The following is a 24,132-nucleotide window of genomic DNA, read 5'->3' on the forward strand; positions in this document are numbered from 1 at the left end:
GGGGGCCACTCTTCATCGCGGTGCGGGGACCGCTCTTCATCGCGGTGCGCGGGCCTTTCTCTATCGCGGCCCCTCCCGTCGCGGGGCACAGGCTCCAGACGCGCAGGCTCAGCAATTGTGGCTCACGGGCCCAGCTGCTCCGTGGCATGTGGGATCTTCCCAGACCAGGGCTCGAACCCGTGTCCCCTGCATTAGCAGGCAGATTCTCAACCACTGCGCCACCAGGGAAGCCCTCAATCTTATGTTTTACTGAAAATATAGATGAATAAACATATTCCCTCTATTCTGCACTAAATCATGCTACATAGGAAAAGATCTACGTGAACTAACAAAAGAGTACTTTGGTGTTCTAACTGCAAATCTATTATTTTCAAATACACAGAGTAACGAACTCAAGTGAATGCTTCCAAGTCAATAAACATTAGTTTTGCTGTTAAAATGCGTCCAAAGGGTTGAAAATAGTTTGGTTTCTTAAATGAGTTAATATCCCCTAAGGATTTTTTTACCCATTCATTTTCTTGGCTTTTACAGTTAGTGCCAAGGTCAGTATCATTTCATTCTGAATTTAACTATCACAAAATTTAAATTAATAGAGTCAGAACCAATATCAACATAATGCCATATGTATCATAGTATCATGAGAAATTAACCTACTTTTAAATTGAACATTGTTGCTGCAATAACAGTGGCCACTGAACACACAGTGAATCTAAGCCACTGGCAGAATGTGATTTGAAAAGACAGAAAATAGTGTGAGACTTCTAAAATGGGGATATTGGTTCATAAAATAAAGCTTATACTCTAAATTCAAAATTACATATCCAATATAAGCAAAACTAGTACAAAAGTTCCTCCCTTCCTTCCTTCCTCCATCTTTCTTTCTCTCTTCCTTCCTTTCTTTCTTTCTTTCTTTTTCTTTCTTTCTCTCTCTCTTTCCCTCCTTCCTTCCTTCCTTCCTTCCTTCCCTCTTTCTTTCTTTCTTGTTAAATGTAATGGAAGTAGATGCAAAATTCTAGTCTCTTCAAATTACTCACACTTTCAATAATATATTAAATTTTGTAATACTTAATGAGAAAACTTTATAAGATATGATGGAATGTTTAAGATTTACTGACCATGAATGACTAGTTAACAAGTATTTATGAACCAGTCCCATATTAAGAACCAAAATCTCTAGGTGTGACCTTCCCTTTCAGGTGGAGAGAGGCAGATGTCCAAACTCAGAACTTCAAAGTCGGCAGAACTTGGAAGAACTGTTAGCAGGCTTTTGTAACGTTTAAAGGTTCACTGCTTGCAGAGGAGTATGTGAGCATTGAGGTAAACCCATTCTAAAAACTCAAGGGCAGTCTATGGTCATACCACCCTGAACATACCCGATCTCATCTAAAAACCCAAGGTCAGTTAAATGTCTGACGTCTCACAGAGGTATATCATGGTGTTGAAGACTTGTCTATTAATTCACTCATTTGACATTTTTTACTGTTATCACTGTTTTGGGATCATAGTCAAATTTTATATAATGTACTATTCCAGACTTTCAAAACATATCTAAAACTGTTATCTTCAATTATGAGGGATATATCATGTTTTTTCAGATTGCAATAGCATTGGGTTACCTCATAATGTGTATCCAGAATGGTAAAATGTCCAGGAAATCCTATGGTTTTCATATATTAAAGGCATTTTATACATTTCCATTCACTTTTTTCTCAATATAAGATGTATAATTTAATGGCCCACACCACACATAACTCCAACTTTACTAACAAATAATTGGCAATATTACATTTCCTATATTAATAAGGAAAAGCAGCACAATGTATTAAGAAGGCAGACTTCCTGGGTTCAAATACTGGTTCTACCACTTATCAGCTATGTGATCTTGGGCAAGTCACTGGACTATTCTTTGATTTACTTCCTCAATGGTAAAATGGGGGTGATGCAAGAATATCATCTCAAATCACCATTAGGATTAATGAAGCAATAACAACAAAGTATGGGTGAAGCCCCTGGAGGTATTGCTTGGCAGGCAGAAATTACTTAGGTTTTAGCTACAGGTTTTATTACAATCAAAAATCACAGTGACTGATGGTAATATAAGTCATCACTAACTTTTGAGATTTTAGTAAGTGCCTAGCACTCTGATAAATGGTACACTTACACCATGTTTAACCCTTAAAACAATATTAAGTAACCCTATTATATAGAGATTAGATCTTAAAATATGCTAATTTGTAAATACTACAATAGCAGATGGTTTTCCCCTATGAAACGGCAAAGTACGACTGAAATGTTTAAGTGATCCCTTCATGCCTCTAAAAAGGAGCACTACTTCTAGGGTAGTGATTAGAAAACAGTAATGACAACATGAAAAGTACTTGCTAGTTAATCAGCTTTACTCACTCATTAGCCCTGTGTTAAATGTAATCAAATTTTCAGTACAGGAAAATCACAATTTACTAATTTCATGGACCTTCGGGATCACTTGCAATAGTATCAAGAATGTTAAACCCCTGAAAGTGAAGAATGTGTTTCATGTAGATATTTACACTAAGGTCATATCTTCATTAAATTCAAATTGTTCAACTTTTTCTCTGAAATCTCTGATGTTGGTTTCTTTATTTTTCATTATAGATGTGTACTTATCATGAAAGTCTTAAGTGCTTCTGTGCTGAATAACATTTATTATTAATTTGACCAGTATATAAAGGCCTCATGTATACGCAACGCAGTATTTCTGTTATTCAATACACAACTGTTAGTGATGAAAGTTTTTTTAATAAGTGTTTGAAAACTATTATCAAATTTCATAAATTAAAATTTCATAATGGTCTGTATATACTTTAGTTATGAAAAGCATTTCACATAAGAAATTAGTCTAAATCCACCTAAGTATCACAATCACAGTAAGGGCATTTTAATTGTTTTGAAAATTACAGATTTAAAATCAATATTACTATATTCACTATGCTAAAAAAAACAATGTTATTTTATCAATGTAGAAAGGATAAACATTATGTAAACTTTAGAATGAAAATAGAATACACCTTGTACTTTCATAAATTATCAAGGTCTCTAATAGTCCTTTTAAAGTTCAACAAATAAAGCTTTATTTTCTCATCTTATATATATATATTACCTTGATAGAAAAACACTCAGCATGGTGTATTCTTTTAGGAGTCTGACATCTCATATGAAAGCCTTTAATAAAATAAGAGCTTTAGGTAGCTTTCAAATTTAAAGGTTGACTTTTTAAATAGGCTTATTTTTCCCTCCTTCACCCTAGTCTTCCTTCCAACCCTCCCCAATCCCTGCCTCTCCCCATCTCCTGGACACCTATGGAACAGCATCAGGACTCCGCCCAAGGAAGCCACGCCCACTTCAGAAACCAAGGACAGCATGGTTCCCTGGAACTGTCCACGAGCATAAAGGGTCCCAGAAAGCAGCTGGAAGAAGGTCTTGCTGGAGACCTCAGTCAGCTCTCTTCTCCTCTACTGAGAAACACTCCCTTAGAAAGAGTAAAGGATGCTCTTCACCTTTCACCTGCAAGCTACTTTCTCAGATGCAAGTGGGAGACAGAAAACCTAAGACACCCAGTCTCTACCGTCTGTCACATTTCTGTGTGATGATCTGGAAAGTGTGACCACATTTCTTCCATGACAGACTTCTTCAAACGGAAATATCCAACACAACACGCTCCATTTGGAGAAGATGAAAGCAAACACAATACAATAATTTTAATAAATGGGAAAGGAGGCACAATGGTTAATGTTTTATCTCTGATATTTTTTTATGTAATCTCCAGGGATGAATAATTCACGTTAACACACATGAAAGATCGGTTTGTGAAGCTGAGTTGTCTGAATGGACTTCCATCCATTTCCAGCACAAATATCTAAGTACAAGCTGAACATTAGTTATTTACACCATGATGAAAGACCAAGAGAAAAAAATCCATGTTTTTATGTTGAGCGGAGAATGTTTAGCCAGCATGTTCTTTGTCTAGTCCGGTGTTCAGAAGCTTCTGCTTGCCTGGTTCCTTGGAGATTCTCCTCATTCTTCTCCAACTGGGGGAGGAGGCTCGCACAGCTTGTACAGCCTACAAAAGGCATGGGAAGGTGTGACAACAGCCCGGCATATTGACATTGCTTGACATGTTTTTATTTGTATCACAAATACATTGACAATAATTTCTTGGTTTGCGAGTCAGTCATGATCATATCACCAATTTCACTAAAAATTGCCTGTGCGCTAGCAAGCTCCAAAATTCCGGTTCTGCTATTACAAAACACCAGTGTCTCTTTGCACATCTAGATGCCTGTTGATTAGGCAATGCTGCCGTTTTTACACCAGCTGCTTCTGTTCCAGGGCTGCCAACACAGGCTGCTCACCTTGCTGGTAGCAAAAGTGATTCTCCGAATTCTAGGAGATGATAATTACCATCATGTCTATCATGATGATCTTGTAGCAAGATAGCATCTACCTCTTAGGGGTTACTGATTTTCTGACTTGTCTTAGAAATTTGCTTCATTCTGTACCATCCTGGTGGTGCTGGCAGTTGGTCATGGCTAGGCTGATGAGGCACAGTCCTGAGGCCTGAATATCAAGGCACAATTAGCTGGTGTTTCCTAAGGAATACCTGTCCAGCTCTGCCCACACTGTCACTCATCTGTCAATAGAATCAGGTGGAGATTCAAGTGGACTAAGGAATCCATTTGAACTGGCAGAGATGCTCCAAGATGCTCTCCCTTTGCATCACAGGTCTAGTTTTTTGAAACCATACAGCATGAAGGCAAAGCTCAGGGGACTGAACTAGTGGGATTATACAAGTTCTAGGGCTCCACGTTTTTCTGAATGGTTGAATCCTAACTCCAGAACTCAAATAAAGGGGGATAGAACCACTGCAACAGTAATACTCAGGGCACACCCACTATTAAGGCAGAACTTGAGAGAATACAAGCTGATCTAAGGTGGCTGGTTGTAAGCCTGTAGTCCCCAGTGATGCCCATGGCCATGCTGGTCCTACTTCAGAGCTTTGTCTGATGATCTAAAAATTTAAGGGGCAGATTTAAACTTTGCTCCATTTTAAAAGCACTCCAAACCCAGGAATCGCTGCGGTGACTCACTCTCTTTTACAGATGAAATTGAACACACTTTAAATGAGTTGTTGACAAATTTATCAAATTATAAATTTCCTCTCCCTTCAACATTTAATCCCATGGTCATTCGAAATCAAAGGGGAGAGAATGAAAAGGATTTAATATTGAGTTAGAAACCTTGTTAATAAAATGAACTTTCCTACTCTGGAAACACAGAGAAGAAGTTACTGCCTTTGGAGTCTGGAAGGTGGTGAATACTGTACATGTCATCTCCATGGAAGAAAATGAACGCTGAAATAAGGACATCTCAAGTCAGAAAACTTATTTCATCCTTCCCGGAGAAAAGAATACATTAAACTGAGCTGATATTCTTCAAAGCTGCTTTTGCAGCTGAAGGACATGGTGTTGCTTCAAATTGCGTTCCCAGGGCTGGAATAATAGAATGATGGGGAAGTTCTTCTCCTCTTTAATTTCTATCATTTTATTTCCCTGAAAGTGCTGCTTAATGAGTGAAAAGGCACAGCGGACTTACTCACGTAGAACAGGAACAGTCAGCTGGGTGGCAAATGTCCTATGCCTTGAGATCTGGGCTAAGACGTCACTTTCCATTACCTTGCACTGCACGTTTCCACATAATTTAACTAATGCCACTGGGTAGAGCAGTCTTTGCCATGTCTGTCTCACAAACTGGAGAAAAGGCTACTCCCTGTGATCACCTAATAAAATAATAGCTCTGGGTACCGCAGAGCTGGGCAGATTCAGCTTTTGGGGAGGCTTCTTGGAAGTAACTCAGGGTTATCTGAGTTCAGACACATCCGTAATGGAAATTGTGGGGCTTTGGGAATTGAGCACAGACAGATGAAGTTTGTAAGTAAAATGTAATAGGTAAGAGTTGGACTTTTGCTCTCTCCTGAGGCATTTGCTTTTTGTCAGCTAAATAGTTAGGTCATCAGAGGACTCTGCCCAACATTTTGGAGCCCCTGCCGTATTCACATCCCACTCGTGCACATCAAGGGCCCTGCACGAAAAACGTTTGTTTCTGGCTCCACTTTCTCCTTTTCCTGTTGGGCTCAGGCAGCCATCCTGGAGCTGGTATTTCCAGCCCAAATTCAAGTCTGCAGAGAATAGAACCTTCAAACTTCAGTCTATAGATCATGCCCTTCATCTTTCTACGTGGCACAAATAAAACCTGTGTTAAAGGAGACCACAAAGTGAATGCCTCTATTCAAGGCTAAATTATCAATAACACTCTGACCCAAGGCAATTCTCCCAGTTTAACAGAGGGCAAAAACTGTCTCAGAGAAGATAAATAACCTGACTAAATAAGGTCACCTGGCAGGGACGGGACCCAAAATCATTTTTTTCACTTGTAACCACTACAATATGCTGTCTCCCAAGTATGTAAATAAAGAAAATCAAATTTTCATTACACAATAGTTTCCAAAGTGTGTAATGCAAGAGAAAATAAGACCAGTGCGCCATTACATCTGGAATGTAATATTTGGTTCTTGGTGAAGATATGTTTATTGTTCTGGCCAGTCAATACATGCTAGTTACAAGGAGGAGGAACCTCATTTGTAGCGCCCACAAATACATCTCCACATGGATGCCCAGCTGCACTTTACTGCAATACCACCACGTCAAGCTCATCATCTTTCCCATGCATGCTCTTCTTCTTCCATCTACTATCTCAGTGACTAGAACCTTTCACCATTGTCATCCAAGCCAAAGATTTGGTGGTCATCCTAGAGTCTTCCTTTTCACTAACTTCCTACATCCAATTAGTGCCCAAAGCATCTGCTGCCTTCAGTCTTAGTTGTCCCCAAATGGCTCCTCCTAATGTTGCCAGACATAAATTCTAAAATCCAAATCTTCCAGAAAGATTGTTTATTAGTGGCTCCTTATTGTCTTCAAGTTAAAATCAAGGCTCTTCAATATCTTGCACAAGTCTCTTCCTGATCCAGCCCCTGCCTATGTCTCCAGCCTCACCCTGCATCATTCTTAAATCACATTCAACCATCAGTCATAGAGATCTAGGTGTAGTTCTCAGAATGTGATGTGTTCTCTAGGCATTGGTGTCACTGCATCAGCTGAGGAAGACATTGATTACCATGCTGACTGGGGAAGGAATACTCTGCAACCTCTCTCCTCCATCCTTAGGCTGAGTTATGTGCCCCTTCTCTGTGTTCCCATGGCAATCTGTGCCATTGCTGTCATGGTTCTTTTTTTTAAATTGAAGTATAGTTGCTTTACAGTATTGTGTTAGTTTAAGGTGTAGAGCATAGTGATTCAGTATTTTTGTGGATTTATGCCATTATAGGTTACTACAAGATAATGGGTGTAGTTCCCTGTGCTATACAATAAATCCTTGTTGTTTATCTATTTTATATACAGTATTTGTATCTATTATCCTGTATGTCTAATTTGTCCCTCCCTCTTCCCTCTCCTCTTTAGTAGCCACAAGTTTGTTTTCTATGTCTATGAGTCCCATTCTATTTTACATACACATTCATTTGTATTATTTTTTAGATTCCACATATAAGTGATATCACATAGTATTTGTCTTTCTCTGTATGACTAATTTCACTCAGCATAATATTCTCTAGGTCCACCCACATGGCTGCAAATAGCAGAATTTCATTCTTTTTTATGGCTGAGTAATATTCCAATGTGTGTGTGTGTGTGTGTGTGTGTGTGTATGTATACACACACACACACACACACACAATCTTCTTAAGTCAGTTTGTCTGTTGATAGGCATGGGTTGATTCCATGTCTTGCTATTGTAAATAGTGCTGCTATGAACATTGTGGTGCATGTATCTTTTCGAATTAGTGTTTTCGTTTTTTCCAGATACATGCCCAGGAGTGAAATTGCTGGATCATATGGTAGTTCAACTTTAGTTTTTTAAGGAACCTCCATACTGTTTTTCATAGTGGCTGCACTGTCATGGTTCTTATCACACACACACACACTGTATACTAGTTTCATTTTATTCAGTTGTTGCTCTATGACACCTCACTGACTGGTAGAGGGGATTATGTCTTTATCCCTAGCTTTTATCAAAGTGCCTGACATCTACAAACACACAGCAGAAATTCAACATATGTTTGCTGAGTGAATTTTCAAAAAATGAAATGCAGTGAATGGAGAAAGGAAAACTATAATCGAGATTCTTTGGGGATTTGAGTCAAATACTATGTCAGTCAGAGACAGCAAACTTTATCTCCGTGAAGATGTTTCCAGAAACATTACCCGAGTCTTGCCTTGGAGGGCCTGGCCTTGAGAGACAAATGTGTTCTTCACTTTGCTCTCTTTGGCTCCCAGATGGGAGGGATCCCAGATGCTCTGTGGTACTTAGTACCCTCTCTGCACCCTCACAGAGTGCTTCTCACTCTCTCCCTTTTCTTGTGGTTGTGTTTCACTCATCCCTCTTTAACTGAAAGCTCCTTGAGGGCCGGAACTATTTCTGTCTCATGCTTACATTCTCCATGGGGCACAGCAGAATGCTTTTCATTTCTTAGGTCCTCTATAAATGTTTGTAGAATGAATGAAAGCATAACTAAAATTGAAAAATTACTCTAGATTTCTCTCTCAGGGCTGTTACCCCCTTGTAAAATATGTCAACTTTAGAACTGGCAGGTTTTATTGTGTTTCAAGTGTTTTAAACGTAACCCAATAAAAAACAAAGTGAGCTCATCAGTTTCTTTTCTCATATTGAGCTTACACACTGGTTTATTGATCAGGGTGCTTAAGTCTTATCCCCACTGTTTATTAGTGTTTATAAGCCCCAGCTAAGAAGACCTCGCTGAGCCATTATATTGTTTTCTTATTGGAATTTTAAAGCTTCACTGGGTTTATTATCCAAATATACCATGACTGCTAAGGTGCTGGAGAGATAATGCCTACGTGAAATGATTCTTTAGCAACAGAAAGTCTTAGATTCTAATCTAATCAACTATGAACGATAACATTAACAAGACTTGAGGATTAAAGAGAGTTAGGAGCCAGCACTGAAAATAAATGCGATTAGAATATGAGCACTCCATCTACTTTCAGGGGGAAAATGTTTTCCCTTTTGCAAGTACTTTCACTGCCCACATACTTTTTCAGAATGAAATAGAACTTCATAAATGCTGCAGTCATCATTCTCACTCTGGTAGTTGCTTTGTAAATAGAAACAAAGAGTGTCTCATCTGTGACAGTGCTTGGAGGAGGCTACTTTTTGTTAAAATGCAAATGTATAAAAACAACCAAATGTAAAAGCAATTATTTAACTTTGCCCTACTTCAAGATAGATGGCTGCCTACCCTAATGTCACCAGGGAAATCAAATCTCTGATGGCTGTTCCCATGTTTATTTATTTTAAAGGTGGATTACAGTCCTTTCTTATGATGATATGTGCACTGTGAACATTTGGTAGAATAACGAACAAAAAGCTCATTCATTTATTCATTCATGCATTCTTGAAATCAGTTCAAATATTCTATGTAGGCAGTATGTAGGCACTATGATGGGCGATAAATAAAATCCAAAAAGAATATTCCCTGCCTCTAAAGAATTCTTATTCAGGTTAGGCAGAGAGACATGGAACAATACACTGCAACACATCAGGGCTATAATGGATCAATACACAAGATGCTAAGGGAACACAGAGAGGAAGAAAACTCAACCAAAGCTTCGAGGAGAAAATGGTACCTAAGTTGGGTTTTGTGCTTATGTAGTAGTTTTTCATACAGACACAGATGGGAAAGGTGATCGTGCCAGAGGGAACAGCACATGTGATCATAGAAGTATAAATGGAAATGGCATTTTGGTGGTTTGGCACAGTTGGAATACAAATTTCAGTAGTACTTGTGCGGATTTTTGTTTTTGAATTCATGAAGGAATTTGAAAAATAGAATAATGTTGATAATGTTACCTCTAAGTTTGCTTCACCTAAAATTTCATTTAATCTGAGAGCATTTAAGCCTAATCACATTTTGCCACCAAATGCTTACAAGGCTGATTTCCATGAGTGTATTCAGTACTACACTGGGCGTATCCTGGGGTCGTTGCATTAGCTGTAAGTGACACTGTCTGGGAAATGGTGGCAAGTCCTCTGGGAAAGAGCAGACATGGGGAGTCACTTACCTCGGAGCAGACTGTGGGGTCCGGTCCCTGACTCCCAAGTTCTTTGCTGTGTTCTGAACTCTTGCTCCCTGAAAGAAGTAAGGACAATCACTTTTAGCTCTGCATTGTATTAGTAACCATTTAACATACCATTAACATTGGAGTGTAGAGTGTTGATTGCAACAATATATTTATATTTAACATCAAGAGAGACTGATGAGGAGAAAAAAATCATCATCTGAGCATTTTCAGAATTAATGCTTTTAAGAATCAAAATACACTGATGTATTGTTTCAAAGGATTGATACTTATTTCAAAAGCCATCTAAATCATTTCAAAGTAAGGTAAAATGACAGCTTCCTGTTCACTATCTCATCTATGTCTTTATTCAATATTTAAGCAATTAACTTTTAAGACACTGAAAACAGGAAAGGAGCATACTAGAAATACCTGCTCTGTGTCCCCACTTTCCTGGAACGGAAATCACAGTTCTATCATATGCATACAGCCTGTTTTGTCCTTAGCTGAATATTTAGCTATTTTAAACTTCATAGTATTTATCAAGAAAATCTTTCCTTAAACAGTTTAAAGCAATTTCTGGACGAGGCATATGCATGTGGATCTCTGAAATATAAGAATTCTGCCTCAGAGTTTATAGTACAAAGATAACGTGCTTTAGCAATGAAAAAGTCTTTGCAAATCTGTCAAGTTCATGAATATTCATTGTTCAGTTCCTAAGGGGAATGAGTTACTACACAGAAGCAAACACCAGGGTTTGGGGCTGAGTATAAATGGAGGAGAGTGGTTTAAAAAACCCAAAACTCTCTCCCTGCTACTAAATTCTGATGGATGGGAAGGGAAGAAAGAAAAGGAGAAAAGAAAGAAAGAAAAAGAAAAGAATATATTCTCTCAAGATGGACCAAATAAAGGAAAGCAAATAGGGAAAAGGGGATGTGTATGGCAAAAAAACAGATGGGAAGAAATTTAGGAATTGCAATTATGAAGTTAAAAAAACCTCTTTATTTTGAAGTAATTTTAGACTTAGAGAAAAGTTTACAAGCAGAACAGAGAGGTCACATACTTTACCCACCAGGTAAACTCCCTCTAATTTTAAGCCTTCACTTAATCACAGTATGATGATCAAAACCAGGAAATGCTATTAGCTAAGCTGCATGTCTTATTCACATTTCCCCATTTCCCTCCACTAATGTCCTCCTTTTCTATCCCAGAATCCAATCCAGGATCCCACACTGCATTTTGTCTTTGTATCTTCATGGTCTCCTCCAATCTGGGACAATTCCTCAGGCTTCCTTGGTCTTTCATGACCTTAATACTTGGGATGAGTACTGGTCATTGTTTTGCAGAATGTCTCTCAATTTGGGTTTGCCAGATGTCTCCTTATGATTAGATAGAAGATATGTATTTTGGGCACGAAAATCACAGAAGTGACGCTGTATCTTCTTAGTGCATCATATCACTGAGGCTGATCACCATCATATCATATAATGTCCAAAAGTCTTGTCACCAGTGACATTAACTCTCATCACTTGGGTAAGGTGGTGTCCACCAGATTTTTCCACTGTAAAGTCACCAGCTTTCTTTTTGTACTTAAAAAATCTGTTGCAAGAGAAACTGTGAGACTATGCCCATATCCTGCTTCTCTTCAAACTTGTGCTCACTGATTTTAGCCTCTATTGGTGCCTCTTGCCCACATCAATACCACTGTAGTGTTTGTGAACTGGAATGCTTCTGTAAAGAAGAGTTATCCCTTCTCCCCAAACTGTTTATGTATTCAAGTATTTATTTAAATCAGTATGGATTCATGGCTATTTATTTTATCCTATGAGTTATAATCCAACATTTTTATTATTAGTAACATTTTGTTGTTCAAATTGTTCCAGTTCTGGCCACCGGGAGCTCCTTCAGTTTGCTTCTCGTGTCCTGTTCATATAACCACAATCATTTTTGAGTAGCTGTTCATCTTCTGGCACCTCAAGATGCTCCAGGCTCATCTTTCCTGTCTCAGCTGGGAATTAACCTCTTCTCCAAGAATCCCTGGCTCTTTTTTTTTTTTTAATAGATCTTTATTGGAGTATAATTGCTTCACAGTACAGTGTTGGTTTCTGTTGCACACCAAAGTGAAACAGCTGTATGCATACATATGTCTCCATGTGCCCTCCCTCTTGAGCCTCCCTCCCATCCTCCCTATCCCACCCCTCTAGGTCATCGCAAAGCACCAAGCTGATCTCACTGTGCTATGCTGCTGCTTCCCACTAGCTATCTATTTTACATTCGGTAGTGTATATATGTCCATGCCACTCTCACTTTGCCCCAGATTGCCCCTCCCACCTCGTGTCCCCAAGTTCATTCTCTATGTCTACATCTTATTCCTGCCCTGCAACTAGGTTCATCAGTACCATTTTTTTTCTTTAGATTCCATATATATGTGTTAGCATACGGTATTTGTTTTTCTCTTTCTGACTTACTTCACTCTGTATGACAGACTCTAGGGCCATCCACCTCACTACAAATAACTCAATTTCATTTCTTTTTATGGCTGAGTAATATTCCATTGTATATATGTGCCACATCTTCTTTATCCATTCATCTGTCGATGGACACTTAGGTTGCTTCCATGTCCTGGCTATTGTAAATAGTGCTACAATGAACACTGTGGTACATGTCTCTTTTTGAATTATGGCTTTCTCAGGGCATATGCCCAGTAGTGGGATTGCTGAGTCATATGGTAGTTCTATTTTTAGTTTTTTTTTTTTTAAATTTATTTTATTTATTTATTTTTGGCTGTGCTGGGTCTTCGGTTCGTGCGAGGGCCTTCTCCAGTTGCGGCAAGTGGGGGCCACTCTTCATCGCGGTGCAGGGACCGCTCTTCATCGCGGTGCGCGGGCCTCTCACCACCGCGGCCCCTCCCGTTGCGGGGCACAGGCTCCAGACGCGCAAGCTCAGCAGCTGTGGCTCACGGGCCCAGCTGCTCCGTGGCATGTGGGATCCTCCCAGACCAGGGCTCGAACCCGTGTCTCCTGCATTAGCAGGCAGATTCTCAACCACTGCGCCACCAGGGAAGCCCTATTTTTAGTTTTTTAAGGAACCTCCATACTGTTCTCCATAGTGGCTGTATCAATTTACATTCCCACTAACAGTGCAATAGGGTTCCCTTTTCACCACACCCTTTCCAGCATTTATTGTTTCTAGATTTTTTGATAATGGCCATTCTGACTGGCGTGAGGTGATACCTCATCATAGTTTTGATTTGCATTTCTCTAATGATTATGATGCTGAGCATCTTTTCATGTGCCTCTTGGCCAACTGTATGTCTTCCTTGGTGAAATGTCTATTTAGGTCTTTTGCCCATCTTTTAATTGGATTGTTTGTTTTTTTGATATTGAGCTCCATGAGCTGCCTGTATATTTTGGAGATTAATCCTTTGTCTGTTGTTTCATTTGCATATATTTTCTCCCATTCTGATGGTTGTCTTTTTGTCCTGTTTATAGTTTCCTTTGCTGTGTAAAAGCTTTTAAGTTTAAGTAAGTCCCATTTGTTTATTTTTGCTTTTATTTCTGTTACTCTAGGAGGTGGGTCAAAAAAGATCTTGCTGTGGTTTATGTCAAAGAGTGTGTTTCCTATGTTTTCCTCTAAGAGTTTTATAGTGTCTGATCTTACATTTAGGTCTTTAATCCACTTGGAGCTTACTTTTTGTATGGTGTTAGGTAGTATTCTAATTTCATTCTTTTACATATAGCTGTCCAGTTTTCCCAGCACCACTTATTGAAGAGGCTGTCTTTTCTCCACTGTATGTTCTTGCCTCCATTGTCATAAATTAGGTACCCACATATGCATGGGTTTATCTCTGGACATTCTATCCTGTTCCATAGATCTATATTTCTGTTTTTTGTGCCAACCATACTGTCTTGATTACTGTAGCTTTGTGGTATAGTTTGAAGTTGGGGAGACTGATTTCTCCAACTCCATTTTTCTTTCTCAAGATTGCTTTGGCTACTTGGGGTCTTTTGTGTTTCCATATGAATTGTAAAATTTTTTGTTCTAATTCTGTGAAGAATGCCATTGGTAGTTTGATAGGGATTGCATTGAATCCGTAGATTGCTTTGGGTAGTAGAGTCATTTTCACAATATTGATTCTTCCAAAACAAGAACATGGTATATTTCTCCATCTGTTTATGTCATCTTTGATTTCTTTCATCAGTGTTTTATAGTTTTCTAAGAACAAGACTTTTGTCTCCTTAGGCAGGTTTATTCCTAGGTATTCTATTCTTTTTGCTGCAATGGTAAATAGGAGTGTTTCCTTAATTTCTCTTTCTGATTTTCATTGTTGGTGTATAGGAATGCCAGAGATTTCTGTGCATTAATTTTGTATCCTGCAACCTTACCAAATTCATTGATTAGTTCTAGTAGTTTTCTGGTGGCATCTTTAGGATTTTCTATGTATAGTATCATGTCATCTGCAAACAGTGACAGTTTTACTTCTTCTTTTCCAATTTGTATTCCTTTTCTTTCTTTTTCTTCTCTGATTGCCATAGCTAGTACTTCCAAATTTATGTTGAATAAGAGTGGTGAGAGTGGACATCCTTGTCTTCTTCCTGATCTTAGTGGAAATGCTTTCAGTTTTTCACCATTGAGTATGATGCTTGCTGTTGGTTTGTCATATATGGCCTTTATTATGTTGAGGTAGGTTCCCTCTATGCCCATTTTCTGAAGAATTTTTATTATAAATGGGTGTTGAATTTTGTCAAAAGCGTTTTCTGCATCTACTGAGATGATCATATGGTTTTTATTCCTTAATTTGTTAATATGGTGTATCACATTGATTGATTTGCGTATATTGAAGAATCCTTGCATCCCTGGGATAAATCCCACTTGGTCATGGTGTATGATCCTTTTAATGTGCTATTGGATTCTGTTTGCTAGTATTTTGTTCAGGATTTTTGCAACTATGTTCATCAGTGATATTGGTCTATAGTTTTCTCTTTTTTGTGATATCTTTTTCTGGTTTTGGTATCAAGGTGATGCCGGCTTCGTAGAATGAATTTGGGAGTGTTTCTCCCTCTGTAATTTTTTGGAAGAGTTTGAGAAGGATCAGTGTTAGCTCTTCTCTAAATGTTTGATAGAATTCGCCTGTGAAGCCATCTGGTCCTGGACTTTTATTTGTTGGAAGATTTTAAATTACAGTTTCAATTTCAGTGCTTGTGATAGGTCTGTTTATATTTTCTAATTCTTCCTGGTTCAGTCTTGGAAAATTGTACCTTTCCAAGAATTTGTCCATTTCTTCGTGCTTGTCCATTTTACTGGCATAGAGTTGTTTGTAGTAGTCTCTTATAATCTTTTGTATTTCTGCGGTGTCAGTTGTGGTTTCTCCTTTCTCATTTCTAATTTTATTGGATTGTGTCCTCTCCCTTTTTTTCTTGATGAGTCTGGTTAAGGGTTTATCAATTTTGTTTATCTTCTCAGAGAACATGCTTTTAGTTTTATTGATCTTTGCTATTGTTTTCTTAGTTTCTATTTGATTTATTTCTGCTCTGATCTTCATGATTTTTTTCCTTCTACAGACTTTGGGTTTTCTTTGTTCTTCTTTCTCTAGTTGTTTTAAGTGTAGGGTTAGATTGTTTGAGATTTTTCTTGTTTCTTAGGCTCAAGAAACAGAAGGGGCCAGGCGTGCCCCCCACCCCTGGTCTCAGAGGGCTGGGGACCTCACCTGGGAGCCTAGCAGGCTCCCTGGGCCCGAGTGGGCGGGGTAAACGCCCTCCGTTCTTCTCCTGCTCCTCCTGGAGGGCACCTCCTGCGTGCCTCTCCTGATCTCCCCGGCCTCAGAGGCACCGATCCTGTCTGGCCTCCACTTCTCCTTCCCCCTTATTCCCCCCACGTCCTACCGGTTCACTTGTGGGTTCCTCCTGTCTCCTTGGGCCTCAGGGTCTCCCACCAATGGCCAGCAGGCGCCCTAGTTGTGGGGAGACACTAACTTGGCATCTTCCCACTCCGCCCGAATCCCTGGCTCTTTTTAATGGAGAATGATATTTAGAACTCAAGATCTGGACACTGGGTACGCCCATTACTACTACTGGTGTGTAACTGCTTCTAGGTCTTCTCAGTGGTCTGAGCTAGTTGTTTAGTGTAAACGTACTCAAACATCTATATTTATTTCGACACCTATCCATATCTGTGTGTGTGTGTATGTGTGTATGTGTCCAAGCATTCAAGCTGACACTTCTGGTTCCAATCCAGTACCCCAGGGTTCATTCTAAATTCCAGGCTTCTCCCTTTCCTTACTTGTAACTTCTTTCTCAGACAGTAAGAAACCTGACTCTCAATATTTACAATATACTTACTTATTTGTTCAGTCCTACAAAAGACATTAACTAGTTTTAGAATCTCTAAATCGTATCCCTGTGAGAAATAGATTTACTAACTGGAGTATGGTATTTTTGTATAATTATTTTTGTCTTTAGTCTCATGATATTCCATTAAATAATTTCTAGAAAGATTTCTGCTTAAAAGGTTTCAAATAAAATTGAAGCTCATCATGCTGAACACATCTGCTGGTATACTCCATTTGGAATTCAGCCATATAATTCTTCTTATAATCAATGTGCCAGCGACTTGCATTTTTACACTTGCTCATGTTTTCCCTCTACTAAACACCCTCTCTGTCCTTTTCCCTACATGTCTGCATCACATTTACCCTCCAAGGTCCAAATCAATTATTGGTTGGTCATTCACTATATTAGGTACTGTTTTAAGTGCATTCAGTATTCAAGCCTCAAAACAACAGTATGAAGCAAGCATTATACCATTATTATCCTTGTCTTAATAATGAGGAAACGAAGCAACAGAGAAGCTAAGAGTCTTGCCTCAAATCACACAGACAGTGAACACTGGAGGTGGGATTCAAGCTGAGGGTGCGTGGCCCTAGAATCTGTGCTCTTGGCTACTATCACATATTTACTTTCTGCATGAAGCCTTTTTCTAGTTCTCCTAGGCAGAACTAATTCATTGACTAAACATTACTTAGCATTTACTCTATACTGGGTATTAATGTAGAAACCAGTGATACCATCATGACATACACTCGGTGTCCCAGCCATTCAGGGGCTCACGGTCCACTCGTTTACTTGTTCCCTGTTTTACATCCTCATGCACTGAGGTTGTGCACCCCGAAGAGCACTTGCCTGTGGGTGCACCATGATGATTTGCCCACACATGTCCGCCATGAGGCTAGGCAAGAAGCTCATCGTCCTTGAGCTTTGTTCTTAGTGCTCAGTATAAAGCCCTGACACTGGAGGTCAGGAGACAGAATTCTTCAGAATCCAAATTTTTATTAAAAAGGTCAGAAAAGGATTTGGGGTAGACTTCTACCAAAAAATACTTGGAACATATAATTTAGAGGATAGGAGACTTTAAGCTTATAATGTAAATTAGAGCTTCTACTTCAAACCTTTTTTTTTTTTTTTTGGCCACGCTGCGTGGCATGCAGGATCTTAGTTCCCCATCCAGGGATCGAACCCGTGCCTCCTGCATTGGGAGCACAGAGTTTTAACCACTGGACCGCCAGGGAAGTCCTCAAACCATTTATTAATCATATCAGTTGGTTATGTAAAAATGATTCCTAGGATTATTATAATCATTACCCACAAATTGCACAGGGCATAGTACCTTTCCCTTCTTTTATCTTTTCTTCTAACTCAACCAGATAATTAAACAACTCTATTAAAACTACATACATGAAATCTGTTCTTGAAAACTATAGAGTTGGCCACCGTATTTGTGGGTTTTGCATCTGCAGATTCAATCAACTGTGTCATTGATCCACAGTTGGTTGAATCCGTGGACGTGAATCCATGGATTCAAAACCCGTGGATACGGGGGGCCAACTGTATTCATTGTGCTCCTCCACCACTTTATGTAAAGGACTTAAGCATCCAAGGACTTGTTATCTGTGGGGGCTCCTGGAACCAAACCGTGGCAGATATGGAGGGAGGTCTACACTGCAATTAGAAATAAGAACAGTAAATCATGCTGAAAAGCTCCTTGTTCTTCAAAAAGAAACTAAAGATCTTAGAAAATATTATTCATTAACCAGGTAAACATTCTAACCATTTTGTCTCTGGAAAGCTGAATCTAAGCGATTAAAAGACAGAAGGGTCAGAAAAGTTAGATTTTTGATTCACACTTGTGTTCGAACTACTCAGATCCCACATGGGTAAGAGTTGGCTTGTAGATTGGATCCCAGACGTTAATCCCACTGCCTGTAACTGCTGAATACTGGAAAGAGGATCGGCCACAGAAGGAATACTGCAAAAATCTCCTCTGGGCATCAGTCCACCCCAATTTCTATGAAGAGAGGACCCGAGGCTCCATGATCTTTCACAAAGAAGGCTGAAATCAGGTCTTTGTCTGAGAACCACTTGGAGGTGTCATAACTTGGAGCAGAGAAACAAGCAACATAGGAAGGAAGCTCCCCATCCTAAATGGATTTATTAACAAAAAAGAGGAGGAGGGAGTGATAAACACTGAAAAATACTGCAGTTTAGAAATCAACTTACAAACTTCATAAGTTTTCAGTCTTTTAAAATTATACTTTATAAATATATAAGATATATTAATAACTAATAATTAACTAATAATCATTTATTATTAGTTAATTAATATACAAATAAATTTTAAAGGGGCTTGAACCAGTTAAATAAGTCATTAAGGCCTAGGTAATATTGTTTTTACTTTTCCCATCTTTATTTTATCTATCTCAGTTTTCAGTTGTAAGAAGTTAAAGGTTTTGATTATTCAAATCCATGTAGTAAGAATGTATATGTAGCCAACTCATAATGACCTCTTTACTGGATTATTCTTAAAAAGATCAATTATCGGGGCTTCCCTGGTGGCACAGTGGTTAAGAATCCGCCTCCCAATGCAGGGGACATGGGTTTGAGTCCCTGTCCGGGAAGATCCCACATGCTGCGGAGCAACTAAGCCCATGCGCTGCAACTACTGAGCCCGTGTGCCACAACTACTGAAGCCCGTGCACCTAGAACCCGTGCTCTGCAACAAGAGAGGCTGCCACAATGAGAAGCCCACGCACTGCAATGAAGAGTAGCCCCCGCTCGATGCAACTAAAGAAAGCCCGTGCACAGCAACGAAGACCCAACACAACCATAAATAAATAAATAAATAAATAAATAAATAACTTTATTAAAAAAGAAAAAAAGAGATCAATTATCAGTCTCTTAGTCTTGCCGTAAACCTCATTTTGAGATGGTTCCTCCAAGTACTGCAAACTCACTCTAACAGCAACAGAGTGAAACAGAAAGCTTAATCTCTTGCTGTATGTTTTAGCACCCAAATCCCAAACCTGATATGGATAATCACAAGTTTACTTTGATCTACTTTTTAAAACCAAATTTGAATATCTACCAAAAAAATCCTTCCCAAACCTGCTGGCATTTGCATCTGTATTTGCCCTTTTCCAACTGAACCACACTGCGTCATGTGCTTCTCACGGATCTGACCTTTACTTAGCAAATCCCTCTTGGACCTTGTGAGATCTTGGTTTGCAATATTCAGCTCTGCAGTTCTCAACCCGAAGCACCAACATACATGTGCTTGCTCTACCTCATCTCTGCAGACCCCAGGCTGGGCACTGGCCTCACTCAGGACTGTTTCCATGGATTTTTTCTTTTGACTTGGTTGACATTCTGTAGTGTAATCTTGGGAGCAAATCCATAGGGATTTATATGTTTGCCTGAGAGTCATACATTAAGTCTTTAGTAAATAAAGCAGACATAATTACAAAAGCGTATCTTAAAAATTAAGTCACTCACTATCACTGGATAATTCAAACCCAATCAGCAAGTAAAGAGATTTGTTAAATCAATTTTCTGAGGTAGCCCTAATAAAAGGTGGCAGAATAAAATATAAAATTGATGTCTTTTAACTTCTTTTGTCTCTCTATTGACTTGTGGTTTTTCTACTAGATTAAGCACATTTTCCTAATAATCAGTACGTTGGAGGCTAGTGCATTTTTGTTAGCTATTTAAAGAATCTTAAGGGTTCAAAACCAAACTACCACACTTAAAATACTACTGAGCTATTGTACAGAAAGTTCAGGGAATTCCCTGGCGGTCCAGTGGTCAGGACTCCGAGCTTTCACTGCTGAGGGTGCGGGTTCAACCCCCAGTCAGGGAACTAAGATCCCGCAAGCCGTGGGGCACAGCCAAAAAAAAGAAAGTTCATTCAGTTTGTAAGAGTGTATTCTCACCTATAAGTACTTCAGTGACCTAAAGACAGTCCAAAGGCAGCTCTTCATCTTCTGCAGGAAAATCTGAGGTATGTGCTTTATCTTCAGAATAAGGCACAAACTTCTTAGCACCGTGCGGAAGTCCCTTTGAGATCTCCAGAAGCAAGCAGGGCCCTCAACTCTGTCCTCTTCCTCCTTGCCCCTCCCCTTTCCCCAGTCTATTCCCCAGCCTTCCTAAATCACCTGCCTTTCCCAGAAAATGTCACGTCCTTCTTTTTTTAATTAATTAATTAATTAATTTATTTATTTTTGGCTGCATTGGGTCTTCGTTGCTGCACGCGGGCTTTCTCTAGTTGAGGCGAGCGGGGGCTACTCTTCATTGTGGTGAGCGGGTTTCTCATTGCGGTGGCTTCTCTTGTTGCAGAGCACAGGCTCTAGAGCACAGGCTCAGTAGTTGTGTCTCACGGGCTCTAGAGCGCAGGCTCAGTAGTTGTGTCTCACGGGCTCTAGAGCGCAGGCTCAGTAGTTGTGGTGCATGGGCTCTAGAGCACAGGCTCAGTAGTTGTGTCTCACGGGCTCTAGAGCGCAGGCTCAGTAGTTGTGGTGCACAGGCTCTAGAGTGCAGGTTCAGTAGTTGTGTCTCACGGGCTCTAGAGCGCAGGCTCAGTAGTTGTGGCGCACGGGCTTAGTTGCTCTACAGCATGTGGAATCTTCCTGGACCAGGGCTGGAACCCATGTCCCCTGCATTGGCAGGAGGATTCTTAACCACTGCGCCACCAGGGAAGCCCACATGTCCTTTTGTCTTGTAGTTTACACTGCCCCAAATCCGCTCCTGTCCATTTGCCTGGCCACCTCCCCTTCTTCCGTCAGGTTACCTCTTAGACTTCCCTCTTCTCAGGTTGTCTAAGCTTCTTGGAGAACCCTCAGAGAGATGCCTGCGCAGTCTTCTTCCCTGGGAATCAGTGTTTCTTGTTCACCACTCACTTTCTGAGCCTGGAAAAGTGCCTGCCACATCCAGGTACCTGTCAGACACCTGATAAATGAACCAAGGAACCTTCAAATCCAGGGCGTGAGAAACAACTTCCTAAAATGTGTTGTGAGACTCACCTGCTTCCGCATCACATCTGTAGCCTGCATGATGTAGCAAGGAGGCAGTCCGTGGCTTCTGGCCAGAATGATGGCTTGCTCCAGGGTCACGCTCAGGGTGCACCTGCGGGCAAAGGCAAGGTCAAGTCAGACTCCACCGGTCCCCATTAAGCTCTTTGAGACAGCTGGGGCTGCTAATGAAGGGTGGAACAGTATGCCTCCTGGGAGAAGTACTCATTTTTCCCTGGGTATCTCCCATGTACTCATGAGGTACCCATGTTAATAAACTTCTGTCGTTTTTCTCTTGGTAATCTGTCTTTTGTTACAGGGGTCTCAACTAAGAAGTCAGAAGAGTAGAGGAAAAATTATTTTTCCTCTCCCACATGAATTTCAAAATCAAATAGCACCAGCCAAGTTCAAAACAACTAGACAATAGACCACTGATTTTTCTACACAGAACACCTGTTTAAAAATAGATTATAGAGGTACACTGCTGGGGTCCTAAGTTAAGTATTTCAATTGAAAACAAACCCATAATGAACTCTGTTGAGAGAGTTTATACACAGAAAATTAAGTAAGCAGAATTATAATAAATTTTATTATCAGATATGAATCTTTACTGGTATTTCATGTAATTTAAAAGAAATGACTTACTAATATCTTTCATTCATGTTTACATATTCATAGTTAATAGAATTATACTGATTTATACCCAATATCTTAGAAAAAAGTGAAATTAATATTCACTAAGGTCAGAATTTTTTTTAAAAAGTGTGTTTTTCTTGGATCCAATCCAAAAGACTAACATTTTGAAAAGGAACTTTTAATGAGTTATTCAGCAATGTGGTGCCCAGAGCAGCCCCGAGAAAATTCAGAATTCAGCACCCAAATTCAGTGATTGGTGAGCCTTGGTCCTCTTCCTTCCCTTTAGGGCATTTCTTTTACTTTCCTCCACATTTTCATCTATAGCAACTCTTAGGGAGCTAAGAACCCTCTACATTTGATAATATTTTCAGGTGCTGGTCTCTGAATTGTTTTTTTAGGGGTACTTTCTGCATACATTCCATAAAAATGTTTGTTACTTTTAGATGTTTTTCCTAACATCTATATTAGTGGATTTTGTTTCACTTCATTTTTCAATTTATTAGTATTTTGATTGTTTTTTCTCCATTTTTGCAATTACCTCTCTGTGGTTTGGTATTTTACAAATGTATTTTTCTAGATCTGTTTAGTTTTTCCCTACAAATGAAAGTTCTACAGTGCAATTATATATGAGGAATATCGAACTCATTTATCCCTGGTTGTGAGGCTGTACCACAGAAGCCCAGTACACCTGGTAGATTCAGATACTGATGACTTACAAAAAAGAGGAGAAACGGATTTAAAACATTACTGCTGTAATTTTAGAAAGAACCTGACAAAATGCAACTTTATTATTACAATAATTGCATTCTAAGGAGAAACACGATCAGTTCCATTGGCTGTTAAATGACGTGAAAAGCAGCTTCCTCGTTAACATTAACAGAGAACTCTTTAGAAAGCATTAAGAACACATATTCACATGGGCTAAAGTTTTATAATTAACTTCTAGTAGTATACGATATTTATAAATATTTAATGTACGAGTCTGATAATAATATAAAATTGTATATTACATGTACCTGCATGTATATGCCGATGCAAGCCAAGAACTATAATTGACAGTTCATGTTCAAAAAAAATCAAATTTTTACAAAGCATTTAATTGTCAGCTAACTCAACACACCATAACCTTTTTCTCCTCCTTAAGGTCTCCTCTACTCCAATTTTAAGTCCTTACTGATCCTAACATTTTAATCAGTAATGCTCATTACACCAGCTGAATGAAGCTAAGAAAAAAATTATCTTTTTCTAATCATACTGAAATATGTCTCTGCTTCCTGATAAAGCCTGACTTGCCCTCATCAACTTACAACAAACACTTACTCATTGTGAAGGACCTTTAACAGGAAGCCTGTAATTTTTATCCATTTTCTTAACCTTTTTAAACTGATTTATTTCTCTCTACTTCAAGCTGTAGTAAACAGCAGTACAGCAGCAAATTATCTGCCAGAGACTTTAAAAGATTTTACTGTAATCTCCTCATCAATCAACATGGCCCGTAACATGCTCTCGGAGAGGGTACCTCAAAGTGTCACACCTTTAGAATCAATCACATGTACATCATCTAATAGAAAAATCTAGCTTAAAATGGATACATAAGTTTTATTTCACCAGCATGTCAAGAGAAGATGGCTTCGTCTATACTTGCCTTTTTGTACTAACCACTGTGTATGTTCCAATTAGGTCCCACCATTAATTTGAAATTTTTAAAAAGTGAAAAAATTTAAAAGAGACAGCCAGGTCAATGAGGGAAATATTGCCTATTCGATTCACAGTTGATTTATCCAATGGAGGCCTAGTTTTTTCATCGCAGCATCACAGAGTTCCATTCTCCTAAATTAAGCATGTGGAAGAGCGCCAGCGCTAAGCCCACAACTCTGCTTCCAATATACCATTATTCGCCTCACAGCTTTTTATCTTCTCTCAACTATCTCA

General features: G+C 39.2%; 1 protein-coding gene across 3 annotated transcripts in view; it reads right to left on the reverse strand.

Annotated features, from left to right (window-relative positions):
• Positions 1 to 239: 239 nt before the first annotated feature.
• PREX2 (phosphatidylinositol-3,4,5-trisphosphate dependent Rac exchange factor 2) overlaps positions 240 to 24,132 on the reverse strand; it is a 279,824-nt gene continuing 255,931 nt past the window's right edge. For all 3 annotated transcript variants that reach the window (XM_057532388.1, XM_007185025.2, XM_057532389.1), the window contains 3 exons: positions 21,577 to 21,679; positions 10,233 to 10,300; positions 240 to 4,099 (listed from right to left, as the gene is read on the reverse strand). In XM_057532388.1, the coding sequence (XP_057388371.1) occupies positions 4,054 to 4,099; positions 10,233 to 10,300; positions 21,577 to 21,679 (217 nt within the window). In that variant the 3' untranslated portion in view covers positions 240 to 4,053. The remainder of the gene's footprint in view (positions 4,100 to 10,232; positions 10,301 to 21,576; positions 21,680 to 24,132) is intronic.

The sequence above is a fragment of the Balaenoptera acutorostrata genome, chromosome 17 (assembly GCF_949987535.1).
Source record: "Balaenoptera acutorostrata chromosome 17, mBalAcu1.1, whole genome shotgun sequence".
Classification (NCBI taxonomy): domain Eukaryota; kingdom Metazoa; phylum Chordata; class Mammalia; order Artiodactyla; family Balaenopteridae; genus Balaenoptera; species Balaenoptera acutorostrata.